Source organism: Muscardinus avellanarius (genome assembly GCF_963383645.1).
Source record: "Muscardinus avellanarius genome assembly, chromosome: 8".
NCBI classification, from domain to species: Eukaryota; Metazoa; Chordata; class Mammalia; order Rodentia; family Gliridae; genus Muscardinus; species Muscardinus avellanarius.
This window is the reverse complement of record NC_137794.1, coordinates 61,940,480-61,954,605: the sequence shown is the minus strand read 5'-3', so window position 1 is coordinate 61,954,605 and position 14,126 is coordinate 61,940,480. Positions and strand designations below refer to the sequence as shown.

General features: G+C 38.5%; 1 protein-coding gene across 2 annotated transcripts in view; it reads left to right on the top strand.

Annotated features, from left to right (window-relative positions):
- The window catches only part of SEC63 (SEC63 homolog, protein translocation regulator), a gene marked incomplete at both ends in the record, with an annotated part of 73,118 nt that extends 59,252 nt beyond the window's left edge, over positions 1 to 13,866 (top strand). The window contains 7 exons of one of the 2 annotated variants that reach the window (XM_080699944.1): positions 1,623 to 1,685; positions 1,890 to 2,063; positions 4,756 to 4,914; positions 7,248 to 7,349; positions 10,901 to 10,999; positions 12,165 to 12,269; positions 13,723 to 13,866. In XM_080699944.1, the coding sequence (XP_080556070.1) occupies positions 1,623 to 1,685; positions 1,890 to 2,063; positions 4,756 to 4,914; positions 7,248 to 7,349; positions 10,901 to 10,999; positions 12,165 to 12,269; positions 13,723 to 13,866 (846 nt within the window). Of the gene's footprint in view, positions 1 to 1,622; positions 1,686 to 1,886; positions 2,064 to 4,755; positions 4,915 to 7,247; positions 7,350 to 10,900; positions 11,000 to 12,164; positions 12,270 to 13,722 lie in introns of both variants that reach the window. The other variant, XM_080699943.1, reaches the window with a different exon arrangement.
- Between the last annotated feature and the right edge of the window lie 260 nt (positions 13,867 to 14,126).

Sequence of the window (14,126 nt, the reverse complement as noted above, 5' to 3'; positions counted from 1 at the left end):
AATGTCTGTGTGTCCACAGTAGACCTTAAAATAAAAAGAGAAAAAAGAAGAAACCCAAAAGACCTCATATGCTCTGAAACTCCCAGACTAAGGAATAAGAAAAAAATTACTCTTACGCTGGACGTGGTGGCACACACTTGTAATCCCCGCACTTGGGAGGCGGAGACAGGAGGATCACGCAGGTTCGAAGCCAGCCTCACTGGTTTAAGAGACCCGACAAATAAAAGTAAAAAATCGGTCTGGGAGTGTAGCCCGGAGGTAGAAGGGTTTCCAGAAACCCCAGTACAAAAAAAAAAAAAAAAAGTTGGGTGGTTAATGCCATAGTTTGCTCATCTGGCTCTCTTATTGTATAGAGCCTAATAATTATAAATATTGTTGTTTAGTTAGCTTTAGTAATTACCGGAAGTTTATTAAACACAACCCTTATCACTTGTCATCTTCTAGTATAGATCCTTACTGGGATGTAAGTCCTTAATTTATAGCTGCTTTATTGAGTTGTATGGATTATGTGGCCGCTAGATATGTGGATTTTTCTTGGTGATAGACTTTTTTGCGGTACTGGGGATGGAACCGAGGGGCATTCTACCTCTGAGCTACACCCCCAGCCCTATTTTTATTCTTTATTTTGAAACAGGGTCTCACTGAGTTGTGAAGGGCCTCACCAAGTAGCTGAGGCTGTCTGCGAGCCGTGATTCTCCTGTCTCAGCCTCTCAAATGCTGGAATTGCAAGCGCGCGCCGCCACACCTGGCTTGGTGATATACTTTGTAGTCACATATTCAGTAAGCATTGTCACTGACAATGAATAAGCTATTTCTGGTCTTTTGAAGGTTTTAGTGTTAGAAAATAAAGTGACGTTCAAATCCTCATAACTTTAAAATACTTATATTTGTTTACTATTAAAATAAAAGTAATTCTTAAACTGAAAAAACTTACTTTGCAGCCTGTACACACACACACTCTCTCTCTCTCTCTCTCCCTCCCTTCCTCCCCCCCCCTCTTTCTCTCTTTTTTTATTGTTGTTACTGGGGATTGAAGCTATACTCTCACACCTTTTTATCTATTTGGAAACAGGGTCTTGCTAAGTTGCTAAAGTTATCCGTGAAACTATAGTCATCCTATCTCAGCCTCCTAAGCACTGAGGTTTTAGCATGTGCCACCATGCCCAGCATGGACTGTACTCTTAATAATATATTAGAGACAGCTGTGAGATACTTTAGAAGGTAGCTTCTTTTTTGTGTGTATGGCACTGGGGATTGCACTCAGGTGTATTCTCTCTCTGAGGTATATCACTAGCCCTGTTTTATTTTTATTTTGAAACGGATCTTGCTAGGTTGATGAAAGTCTCACTATTTTGCAGAGGCAGGCCTCGAACCTGCAATCCTCCTGTCTTAGCCTCCCAAGTACTGGGATTACAAGCATGCTCCAGTACTCCTGGCTTGGAAGGTAGCTTCTTGCATATACATACATTCATAGGTTAGTAACATCTAAGTCTGTTTCCCCTCCCTCAGTCGTGGTCAGCTAAAAAAATACTTAGGTGATACATGTTTTGAAAGACTTCTTTATTCATCTAACTGATAAGTATATGCTGACAGAGTATATGTTTTCTTTTTGCTATCCCTAGGAAGTATTTGAAAAGGAACAGTCCACCATTTGTGTTACAGAGGAACAGCCTGCAGAAGATGGGGTAAAAGCTTGAGTTTTCTTAACCTGTCTATCCTGATCAAAGAAATGCTTTGTTTACTTCTCTGATTGTTTTATATTGTGGGAAAGTAATTCACTTCTTAAAAAAACATTTGTTTAGCCTTTTCCATCTAAGAATTTCTGTGACTTCCAAATGAGTCTGTTGCTAAAATTTACTAAGTGTAATGCATATTATGATTTACAGCAGGGTGATGCTAACAAGAACAAAACAAGAGGAGGAGGTTGGCAGCAAAAGAGTAAAGGGCCCAAAAAAACTGCTAAATCAAAAAAAAAGAAGCCTTTGAAAAAAAAACCTACACCTGTTCCATTGCCACAGTCAAAGACACAGAAACAAAAGCAGGCCAATGGAGTTGTTGGGAATGTAAGTTTATTATCATTGTAATCATTATTGAAATATAATCTACATATGCTGAAAGGTTCAAGTCTTAGGCATATGGTTCCCAAAGTTCTATATCTGTGTATCCATTAAACCCATTTCAAGGTTTTAAAAGCTTTAATACCATCCCAAGAAAGCTCCTTTGGGCCCCTTCTTGTCACTGACCCCTCCATTCCCATCTTCACCCCTCATTTTTCTTTCTTTTTTCCTTTTTCTTTGCGGTACTGGGGATGGAACCCAGGGGCATTCTACTTCCAAGCTACACCCCAGGCCTATTTTTTTTAGTCTTTATTTGGAAACAGGGTCTCTGAGTTGCAAAGGGCCTCATTAAATAGCTGAGGCTGTCTGTGAACCCAGATCCTCCTGTCTTCAGCCTCCCAAATGCTGGGATTATAAGTGTTGTCACCATGCCCAGCAGTTTTGCCTATTCTTAAACTTCACAGAGTAAAGTGATTTTATGCCCATTGCTTTCATTTAATATTATGCCCATGATATTCAACTTTTTCTTTCATTGTAACAGTAGTGCATTTTGTATGTGTGTGTATAGTATGACCTTTTTTTTTTTTTTTTTTGGTGGCACCAGGGATTGAACCCAGGAGCATTCTATCTCCACGCTATACCCCCAGTCCTATATATATATATATTCTTTTTTTTTTTTTTTTTTTTTTTTTTGCAGGTTTGGGGATGGAACCCAGGGGCATTTGACCTCCGAGCTACACCCCCTGCCCTACTTTTTATTCTTTATTTTGAAACCGGGTCTCACTGAGTTGCAGAGGGCCTCACTAAGTAGCTGAGGCTGTCCGCGAACCGTGATCCTCCAGGTCTCAGCCTCCCGAATGCTGGGATTACAAGCATGCGCCACCACGCCCGGCTTTATTCTTTATTTTGAAATAACGTCTCACTAAGTTTCAGAGGGCCTCACTAAGTAGCTGAGGCTGGCTGTGACCCTTCGATCCTCCTGTCTCCGCCTCCCAAGTACTGGTATTACAAGTGTGGGCCACCATGCCTGGCTACAACTCTTTATTTTTTATTTATTTATTTATTTTTAATGGTAGTAGTACAGGAATTGAATTCAGGGCCATCCTACTGCTGAGTTACACCCCTAAGTCCTTTTAATTTTTTGTTTTGAAATAGGGTTTCACTAGGTCGCTGAGAGTCTCATTGTGTTGCGGAGGTTGTCCTTGTACTTGCAAGTCTTCAGCCTATGAAGTATTGAGCTTATAGGCATAAAGAACCACACCTGTTAATAGCTTAACTATTTTTATGAAAGAATATTGACATATTATTCTCCAAAATCTTTATCAGCCTTTGTATCTGGTCTCATTAAACAAGCTAGGAAGTTTTGTCTTTCTCTTTTTCCTGAAGAGTTTGTGTAGACTTGGGTTTTTTTCTTATTTTCAAGGATTCTTTAAGGAAGCGCGCGCGCGCGCGCGCGCGCGCGTGTGTGTGTGTGTGTGTGTGTGTGTGTGTGTGTGTGTGTAGGTAGGTAGGTACTTGGAATAGAACCCAGGGGCATTCTACCTTTGAGCTACAATCTCAGCCCTATTTTATTTTTTTATTTTTGAACAGGTTCTCATTAAATTGGTAAGGATCTCCTCCTACTTGCAATCCTACTGTCTCAGCCTTCCAAGTATTGAGATTATAGGCATGTGCCACCACACCCTGCCTAGAGGTTTTTGTTTTGTTTTATTTTTTTGTGGTACTGGGGGGTGGAACCCAGAGGCTTTCTACCTACCTATTTTATAATTTTTATTTGGAAACAGGGTCTCACTAAGTTGCTGAGAGCCTCACTTAAGTACCTGAGGCTGGCTTTGAACCTGTGCAATCTTCCTGTCTCATCCTCCCAAGCGCAGGGATTACAAGCGTGCACCGCCACACCTGGCTCTACCTAGAGTTTTTAAAAGTAGTTTAGTTGTGAAGTCTGTTTTTTTAACATATATTCTGCCTATCATTTTGTATCGGTTAATTTCTTACCTTTTTCTTTTAGTGAATTTTGTTTTTCAAGAAATTTATCTACTTCCTCTGAGTTAAAAAGTTTTTTGGCATAAAGCTATTTATATAGCTTTTATTTTTAATCTCTTTTGGAACTAATCTTTTTTATTCCTAATATTGTTCATTTGTATTCTCTTTTTTCTTGAGTATTTTTGCCTACAGATTTATCAATTTTACTAAACTTCAAAGAACTAGCTTTTGGTTTTTTTATGTATATCTGCTCAATTATGTACTTAATCTTTCTTTGCATTCACTTTGCTGTGTTTTGTCTTTTTTTTAATGAACTAATAAGTTTGGCTGAGATACTGACTTTTTTGCTGCATTATAACCTGTCAGTTACAGAAAATGATTCTAAACTCCCAAAGCATTACTTTTCTATAGACTACCCATTTCTTCTCAAATAGAATCTATTGAATCATTCATGTTTTCTACAGGTGAGTCAACTTAGACATTGTAGTAGTGTACTTTGCAAATGGAAGTATAATACTTTTATTTTACAAACTATGAAGAATGAATAAAATAACCAGTGATAGACAAATAAGCCAGATATTAGAGTTTTAGTCTTACTCCTACATTTTTATAAATGAGGATACCTATTAAGTTTTTTATGAATACTGAAATTTTAATCTTGAGCCAGTTTAGTTAGGTTGATAATAAAACTTTTGTGCTTGCTTTTTCCTTCTAGGAAGCTGCAGTGAAGGAGGATGAAGAGGAAGTTTCTGAGAAAGGGAGTGATTCTGAAGAAGAAGAAACTAACAGAGATTCCCAGAGTGAGAAAGATGACGGTAGTGACAGAGAATCCGACAGAGAGCAAGACGAGAAACAAAACAAAGACGATGAAGCAGTAAGGCCTGGTTACGTGATTGGGTTAGACCCTGGTGGTTCTTAGGTTTTGTTGGTGTTCATTTGCTTGTACCTGCCAAAACCGATGCCCATATATTTAAAAATTTTGTAAGTATTTTTCAAGGAATGCCAGGGTTTGTAAAGAAAATTATTTCGAGCAAGGATTGGAAATCCTCATTTTGTTTTTTATCTTAAATGGCTAGATAGAGTAAGACCTGGGCCTGAGGTGAAGTCAGTTTTGTCTCTAGGAAATTTTCAGTGGATATCTCTGGAAATACAAGTTAAGGAAAGGTGAGTTGTGAAACAGGTAGCAGTTACTGGGGTGGGGGTGGGGGGGTCTGTCACAGGTTTCAGACAATGTTTAGGTGAAGAAACATTACTGTGGACTCTTAGGTTAAGAGGCTAGTTAAGGGAAAGCTAACATTTATAGAATTTCGTTTTGTCTCATGGGGTGTAAAGACATTTAAGGAATTGTTAAGATGGGAAGTGTAGAGTGTAGGAAAAAATTCTCATGCCATTAAGTGTGTAGCTCAAAGGTAGAAAGCCCCCGGGTTTAACCTCTAGTAACACACGTGTGTGCAAATACACACACACATCCACTCTTGTTCAGAGTGAAGATGGGGAAGCCAGGCGTGGTGGTGCACGCTTGTAATCCTAGCATTTGAGAGGCTGAGACGAGAGGATTGTGGTTTGTAGGCAGCTTTAGCTATTCAGTGAGGCCCTTATGCAACTCAATGAGACCCTGTTTTAAAAATAAGGCTGGGTGTATAGCTCGGAGGTAGAATGTCCCTGGGTTCTAACCCCAGTAACACACACACACACACACACACACACACACACACACACACACACACAAAGATGGGAAATCGTTTTTTTTTTTTAAATTTTGGTTTCCTGGCAATTATTTTAATTCTCAGAGAACATGATCAAGGCCCAGTAAGTAGTAAAAATAGTCCTCCATACTTTTCACTATTTTCCCAAGGATGGGTGTATTATTTCCTTATATTTTTATCCTCTGTCCCCTCTTTCTCTATTTGGCCTCTCCTTGTGCTTCTGGGGCTATTCAGAAAATCCCTTTTTCTCTTCCATACCAGAGGGTTAATTTTATGGCCCAGTCAAGAGGAACACTAACAGACATAAAGGAAACAGGTAATCAGCTTATACTTCATTTGCAGTAAACCTCTAAGGAGCATTATTTTTCCACAGAACACATTCCTCTCTGTGGTCTTTCCATAAATAACCCAGCCCTTTTTGTTTTGAAGCAGTCTCACTAGGTTATTAAGAGTCTTGCTGCTTGCTGATGCTGTCCTTGAACTTGCAGTCCTTCTGTCTCAGCCTCCCAAGTACTGGGATTATAGGTGTGTGAGACAATGCCTGGCAGCATATTCTTTTGTGAGTAACTTAATTTAATAGAAGTGCCCTCTTTTATTTTTATTTTTTTATTTTTATTTTTTTGCAGGTCTGGGGATGGAACTCAGAGGCATTTGACCTCCAAGCTACAGCCCCTGCCCATTTTTTAATTTTTATTTTGAAACAGGTTCTTGCTGAATTGCAGAGGGCCTAAGTAGTGGAGGCTGTCCATGAACCGTGATTCTCCAGTCTCAGCCTCCCACATGCTGGGATTACAAGCGTGCACCACCACACCCGGCTTAGAAGTGCCTATTCAGGTTTTGACACAATAGTTCTTCTGATGACCAAAAATAATATCCATTTAGCCAAAAATAATTATTCATAATCTATACTATCCCCAAACACTGTCTTAAATGACAAGGAATACAAGCCAAATATGAAACAAATTTTGCCTGGAAATATGTAGGCTAGCGGGGTAGGCAGACTTGCAAACAAACAGTGCCACATGTGAGGTTAACATACATTTAATGCAAAGGTGATGATGGAACAAAGAAAGGAGTGATAACTCAGTTCTGAGGCAGAGGTAATTTGTGGTCGGCCTTACTCAGAGGTTCATACTTTTTGCTAAGCTGGTCCTGAAAGAATAATGAGTAGGAATTTTCCAGACAGAGGGAAGAATAATCCAGATGGGTTAAGAGGAATCAAATAGGTAACTTCAGAGAAGTGCAAGTAGGTTAAAATGACAAGAATTTAAAACACAAGGAAGAAAGCAGTGTCAGGAGTGTGGCTATAGTCTAGGGTCAGATCATGGATGACTATGTTGTGCATGTGACTAGAGTTAGAGGTATTTTTGAGCAGAGATGATTTGTGGGACTAAACTTATTTTGTGATTAATTACCATGGTCAGGAATAATAGCTAGAAGCTCCTGAAAAATGATCAGGATCATAACCAGATTTCAAATACTTTTGCTTTTTCTTTACTAGGAATGGCAAGAATTGCAGCAAAGTATACAGCGAAAAGAGAGGGCACTACTGGAAACCAAATCAAAGATAACACATCCTGTGTACAGTCTTTACTTTCCTGAGGTGAGTTACACTTGGACTAGTGTGTTCCTCGTTCTGTTCACTTTCTCTTCAGCTGTTTTCCATTTGGCTTTTTATTCTTCTGTGGTGTGCAGTAGCCCAAATGTACTAACTGTGGTCTATTCTTGATAGGTTACCTTTTTAAAGGCTATATTACAACCTGAATTATTTTTAGTGGCTGTATTGTTTAATGGAGTTAACTAAAATATTTCTGTGGCTTTCTGCTGTCTTTTCTGTACTTGCATTACTGTTGGGCTTAATGGTTGTTTTTCATCAGCAATGCAGGGAGTCTTTATCAAACAAATGTATGTTTTGCTTTTGACTGTTTGACTGTTAGAGTCTTTCATCTATGCCAAGTTCTAAATAGGATGAAAAACATTGTAAATTTTCTCTCAGGGTTCTAGATTAGCTATCTGAAACCACTAGACTTGTTCTGATCCCAGTAGTAGCCCCAGTCGAAGGGAATGGGTGATCCCATGGCTTTGGGACCAGCCCTGAACAAGGTTCAGTAAGAGTTAAGCATGACTGAGTCCCAAGCCCAGGACAGATCATTATAGTGCAATTTTCCTACTCATGGTTCTGTCCTTGTTTACTTTGTGATTGTGCCTGTTCACCTTTTGACCTTCTTACTAGCCTGTGTTGTTTGTCTTTCAAATTACTTTGGGATTCTCTTGACATTTTACATTTGAGGATGCTTCTATCTGTGGAGCTGAGGTCAAGAACAGGTTTCCCCCAGTCCAGGGAAATTGTTCCACAGACTGCTTCACAGCTTTGTCATGGAGCCTTCTGTTCACAACTCACATTTGGCTAATGATTTCATGTATATATCTGTTTTCTGCTTGAGAATGTCAATCCAGAGGTGTTGGAGGCTGCTTAAGGCAAATTCTTAAATAATTTGGCTCTTCTAGTAATAAGTGAGTGGCTCTGCACAGACTGTTGTTTTGACTCGAAGACAAACTTTCCTAGGATTCCATCTTAATGTACGCAGTGATCTTCTGGCATGTCCTGAGCTTTAGCCCATCTCTTAGGGCATCTTGCCCATCAAGAGGTAATCTGCCAACCCCAAGCATCCCAAAATCAAGTGAATAAGTTCAGCTCACTTATTGGTTTAAAAAGTGTTGTTGTGGCATGCTATAAGCTGTGTAACTTGTACCCATATAACAATTTCATTTTAGATCATGTTTAGTTAATAAATGAAACATTCATTTATTTGCTTTGTTTTATCAGTGAAAATGCCTTTTTCTAGTATAATCATGTGTATCTATATCAAACTCTACCATTTATCACATAAAATGTATGTAGGATCTTCTTGATATTCCCGTGTCTACTTCCTATGTACCCACCTAATCTACCCACTTAGTAACAATTAACTTACATGTTATTAAAACTCATTTACTATATTTAGTATGTTAAGAAGAATTGGGAATCTCACAAAGTGTTTTCAGAGTGCAGAGAACTCATAGAACATCTGTGTATGCATCAGAAAATCTAGGTACAGGTGCAGTGTCATTGATGATATTTACTGGCTTCTTGTAAATATTCTTGAGTGAATCTCATTGTAATGAAACAGCCTGGGGAAGTGGAGGGGAAGGCATTCTCTAAGTAGGAAGGTAAAGAAGAGATACACAATCAAAGAGTTGCACATTTATTTCACACTGTGTCCTAGCATTCTAACAAGTATTTTACTTGTATTATCTTAGTTCATCTTTATAACATGGCTAGATGCAGGTTTCATCATTAATAGAGAAGAAAAGCTAGACTTAGGTGAAATAACCAACGTATGTGTGGTTTTAAAACAGGTTTCAGCAAAATGTAGTGTACAGGCCAAATCTATCACCTTGCCTGTTTTTGTAAATAAAGTTGTATTAGAACACAGCCTCACTCCTTTTCATGCTGCGATGACAGATCGGAGTAGCTGCAACAGAGACTCTGTGACCCACAAAGTCCAGGTATTAATATTCCATTTTTGAGACCATTTTGTTTTCATACACTTGGCGTGTACAAAACACACACAGATAACATTTTATATACAAATATTCTGTTGTGATTCTCCTAACCTTTTGAGTAAGTAGAATTTAATTTTCTTGTTATGTGCTCATATCATGCATCTGTGATTTACTTATTATGCTTATTGATGTTGCAGTGCTTTGTAGATTGTGGTGTTTAAACAAAAGAGTTTTTAATTGAACTCAGTATATTACTAAAAAATACTAAAATATTTCTTAGGGTTAAAACAAAATAGAAAGCTGGGCATGGTGGTGCACACTTGTAGTCCCAGTTCTTGGGAGGTTGAGACAGAAGGATCGCAGGTTCATGGCCAGCCTCAGCTACCTAGTGAGGCCTTCTGCAACTTAGACCCTGTTTCAAAATAAAGAATTAAAAAATAGAGCTGGTGGTGTAGCTCAGAGGTAGAATGCCCCTGGGTTCCATCCCCAGTACCAAAAATAAAATAGTGCAACAATTTTGACTTAAAGACTCAAAAATTTTCCCCAAAATGTTTCTTTTTTAACAGTTTTGGAAAATTGAGGATTTAGAATAATGTAGTGCTCTTTTAAATGACTACTTAGATTATCCTAGAGTTTATTTTATTTTTAGTTCCAAACATTTTTCTTTAAACCACTTTAGTAATCAATCTACTGTACCTAGTTCTTAATACAGGTCTAAGCAGATGACTAAACATGAGCTGTAATAAAGCAATGGCTACTGAGCACATTGAACTTTGGTGCTTCCTTGGCCTTGTAAATTTTTTTTTAAATGATTTTTTGCTTGTTGTTTTTCTCTGCTGTCACTATGCATTCTCATGACAGTTTCTTTTTTCCAGTACTAGGGTTGGAACCCAGGGACATTCTATCTCCAAACCACACCCCCATCCCATTTTTTGTTCTTTATTTTGAAACAGGGTCTCACTGAGTTGCAGAGGGCCTCACTAGGTAGCTGAGGCTGGCCATGGACCTGTGATCCTCCTGTCTCTGCCTACCAAGTACTGGGCTTACAAGTGTGTACCACCATGCCCGGCTTCATGACAGTTTTTTCTGTTTGTTATCTTTTTGAAATACAAATAGAAATGTCAAGCTTATTAAAGTAATGTATGATGAAAGATAAACATAGGCTTTTAGAATGAGACTTTAAGTCCTCTTAGACGTTTGTGTTAGCTATTGTATTGATTGTTTTTGATTGCCCAAGTTCCTTCCACTCTTGGTTTATAGCATTTGATTATTACTAGGTATGATTATGTGCTATATGATGTGATAGTTTATATTGTTTTCTTTTTTAGAATATCTTTTGGCCTTTAAGGTAAAGCAGGGGTTATAGGACTCATCAGTAGGCTTTAAAAGAACCACTAACACCCCCCCCCCCAACTGCATACAAAATTGTTGTGGGGGAATAAATGGATCTTCAAATGCTTAAGGATAGTTTTTTTAATACAGCAAATATTGAACGAGGCACTGTGTCATCACTGAAAATGTAGCAATGAATGAAAAAAACAGGAAGACTATTTAGGCAAAAACCTTTTCTCTAGTTCTTACTGATAATTTGTACTTTTTCTTTTTCAGGAAAAACAAGAATGGTGGTGGCTTTATATTGCAGATAGGAAGGAACAAACATTAATATCTATGCCATATCATGTGTGTACACTCAAAGATACTGAAGAGGTAATTACCCAACAATGTACGCCATTTCACAGCATTTCATACTGCTTCATAAAGTCTTTTTTAAAAAATCAGTTTATTAGCCGGGCTTGGTGACGCATGCTTGTAATCCCAGCATTCGGGAGGCTGAGACTGGAGGTTCGCGGTTCATGGACAGCCTCAGCTACTTCGTGAGGCCCTCTGCAACTCAATGAGCTCACCCTTCCCCAAATATCAGACAATAGTAAGAAAACATGCCCTAAGCCAAACATAATAAACTGATTATTTATTTATTTATTTATTTATTTATTTATTTATTTATTTTTGTGGTATTAGGAATGGAACCCAGGGGCATTTATCTCTGAGCGTACCCCCAGCCTTATTATTTTTTATTCTTTATTTTGAAACAGGGTCTCACTGAGTTGCAAAGGGCCTCAATAATTAGCTGATTTAGAAAGACCAAATGAGGTGGGGGTTCTTCTTTTCTTTCATTTTCTTTTCTCCTTTCTTCCTCCATCCCTTGGTCCCTGCGGGTTTTTGTTTTGTTTTTTGTTTTTGTTTTTGTTTTTTAAGATTCTACCATGCTGGGCTTGGTGACACATGCTTGTGATCCTAGCTTTTGGGAGGGATTGCAGGTTCAAGGACAGCTCCAGTGACATAATGAGGCCCTGTTTAAAAAAGAAAAATTAAAAAGGATTGGGGTATAGCTCTGGGGTAGAATGCCCCTGTGTTCAATCCCTGTTACCACAAAAAAGTAAAAAGGATTTCCTCATGATTTCTTTCTAGTTTATTTTTGATGGCTAATTACTAATTATAAAATCTGGATTTTGGAGATGGGAGGCAGACCACCAGAGCATCCAGATGTCATTTTAAAAATGTATTCTTCATGCCAATGGAATTGAAACTTCTAAGAGTTTGTTACTATTTGCATTTGAAGTTTATGATTTGATGATAAGTAAAATGCCTTTTTCACCTTTTAAGGCATTGGGCATTTATCTTAGAAGTAAAAGATAACATTTCACATGTGTAAGTTTGTTATTGTTGTTAAGACTTTTGCAACATTTATGAGGACTTGCTATATCAGTTGAGTATAAAAGCATCTTTATGTTAAGTACTCTAGGAATTTTAGGAGTACACTGCTGCTTTCTCCACAAAATATAGATTTTAAGTGTTGATTTTTATCTTTCAGGTAGAACTAAAGTTTCCTGCACCAGGCAAGCCTGGAAATTATCAGTACACAGTGTTTCTGAGATCAGACTCCTATATGGGTTTGGATCAGATTAAACCATTGAAGGTAAGAATGCTGACTTTTTAATGACTATCGCTTCTTTGAGTCAGAGCTTTAGTAAAGGGAAGCATTTCCAGTTTTGAAATGGAGAGTAATGGAAGGAAGAAGATCATTTCATATTTTTTTCAATAGTAAACTCAAGTTGAGTTAGATTTTAAGGAGTATGATTTAGAACCTTGGCTAGTAATCACAATTAATGATACATTTTATTGTACTTGTAATATGCTCTTACGGGGCCTCACCAAATTTTTTTTCTTTTAAAAAGCATGTAGATTTTTACTACAGGTACTATGGGAGTGCTTATTAATTTCCAAAATTATCTTTTTTTTATCAACTTAGAGCATACACTTTCTGTATCAGTTGAAGCACATTGCTATCAGTGTTTGCCATTTCACTTGAGCTATCCCCCACCCCCACCCCCCACCCCCAGAACTGGGGATTGAACCAAGGAGCATTCTACCTCCAAGCTACACCCCCCAGTCCTATTTTTTATTCTTTATTTAAAAATAGAGTCTCACTAAGTTGCGGAGGGCCCCACTAAGTAGCTGGGGCTGACCGCAAACCTGCGATACTCCTGTCTCAGCCTCCCAAAGTACTGGGATTATAAGTCTATGCCACCACGCCCAGCTTTTTTCAAAAATTTGAAACAAGTTCTTGCTAGGTACTAGGATTACAGGCATGTGCCACTACACTGGGCTAATAAGACTTTTAAGATACCACTCAGTGATCTTGCTCAAGTATCACAATTACTAAGTCTTTTGCAAGAGAGAAATACATTCATAATTTTTTGTTGTTGGTGGTGGTACTGAAGTTTGAATCCAGGGTCTCACACATGCTAAGCCAGCACTCTACCATCCTCAGCCCCATAGTTTTAACTTAAGTCAAGATATAAAACTCTACTAGTTTGAGCCAGGCGTGGTGGCGCACACTTGTAATCTCAGTGCTTGGGAGCCTGAGACAGGAGGATGGCACAGGTTCGAAGACCCTGTTTCCAAATAAAATATAAAATAGGTCTGGGAGTATAGCCCAGAGGTAGAAAAGCCCCTGGGTTCCACCCCCAGGACCACACACACACGTTAATAGATTCACTTATTTGTAGGATAAAGTATTTATTCTTTTTTTGTGTGTGTGGTACTGGGGTTCCTGGAAGCCCTTCTACCTCCGGGCTACGCCCCAGACCTATTTTATAATTTTTTTTAATTTGGAAACAGGGTCTCCTAAGCCAGTGCGTCTAGCTTCGAACCTGCGCGATCCTCCTGTCTCCGCCTCCCAAGCGCAGGGATTACAAGCGTGCGACACCACGCCCGGCTGAAGTATTTATTCTAAATCAGTGTGTTTAGAGTTGCATTTATAAAAAACAATTTCTTTATCATTGCTATAACAGAAGAACTTCTTTACCATGTCTTTATTCCCATTATTCCTCTCCAAATTTCTAATGTTTACATCTACCTCTTCACAGTTGGAAGTTCATGAGGCTAAGCCTGTTCCAGAAAATCACCCACAGTGGGATACAGCAATAGAAGGGGATGAAGACCAGGAGGACAGCGAAGGCTTTGAAGATAGTTTTGAGGAAGAAGAAGAGGAAGAGGAAGATGATGACTAAGCAGTACTGAGTGGACCACAGTGTTTGCATATATTTGCAACTTTTGCTGTTTTGGAAATGTATAATAAACCAGAAACAGTGTAGAACTGAAGAGGGAAGCATTAGTTTCTTTACTAGAAATGGGTGCATAAAGTAACTAGGCAGTTGGTGGTGCCTTGGTACAGTCTGAAAAATGCTTAAGGCTTATTAAAGCCTTCCAAGTATGGGGCGGTGCATTTGTTTCATCTGCAAATGATAATAAATCCTTTTTATAACTGTCC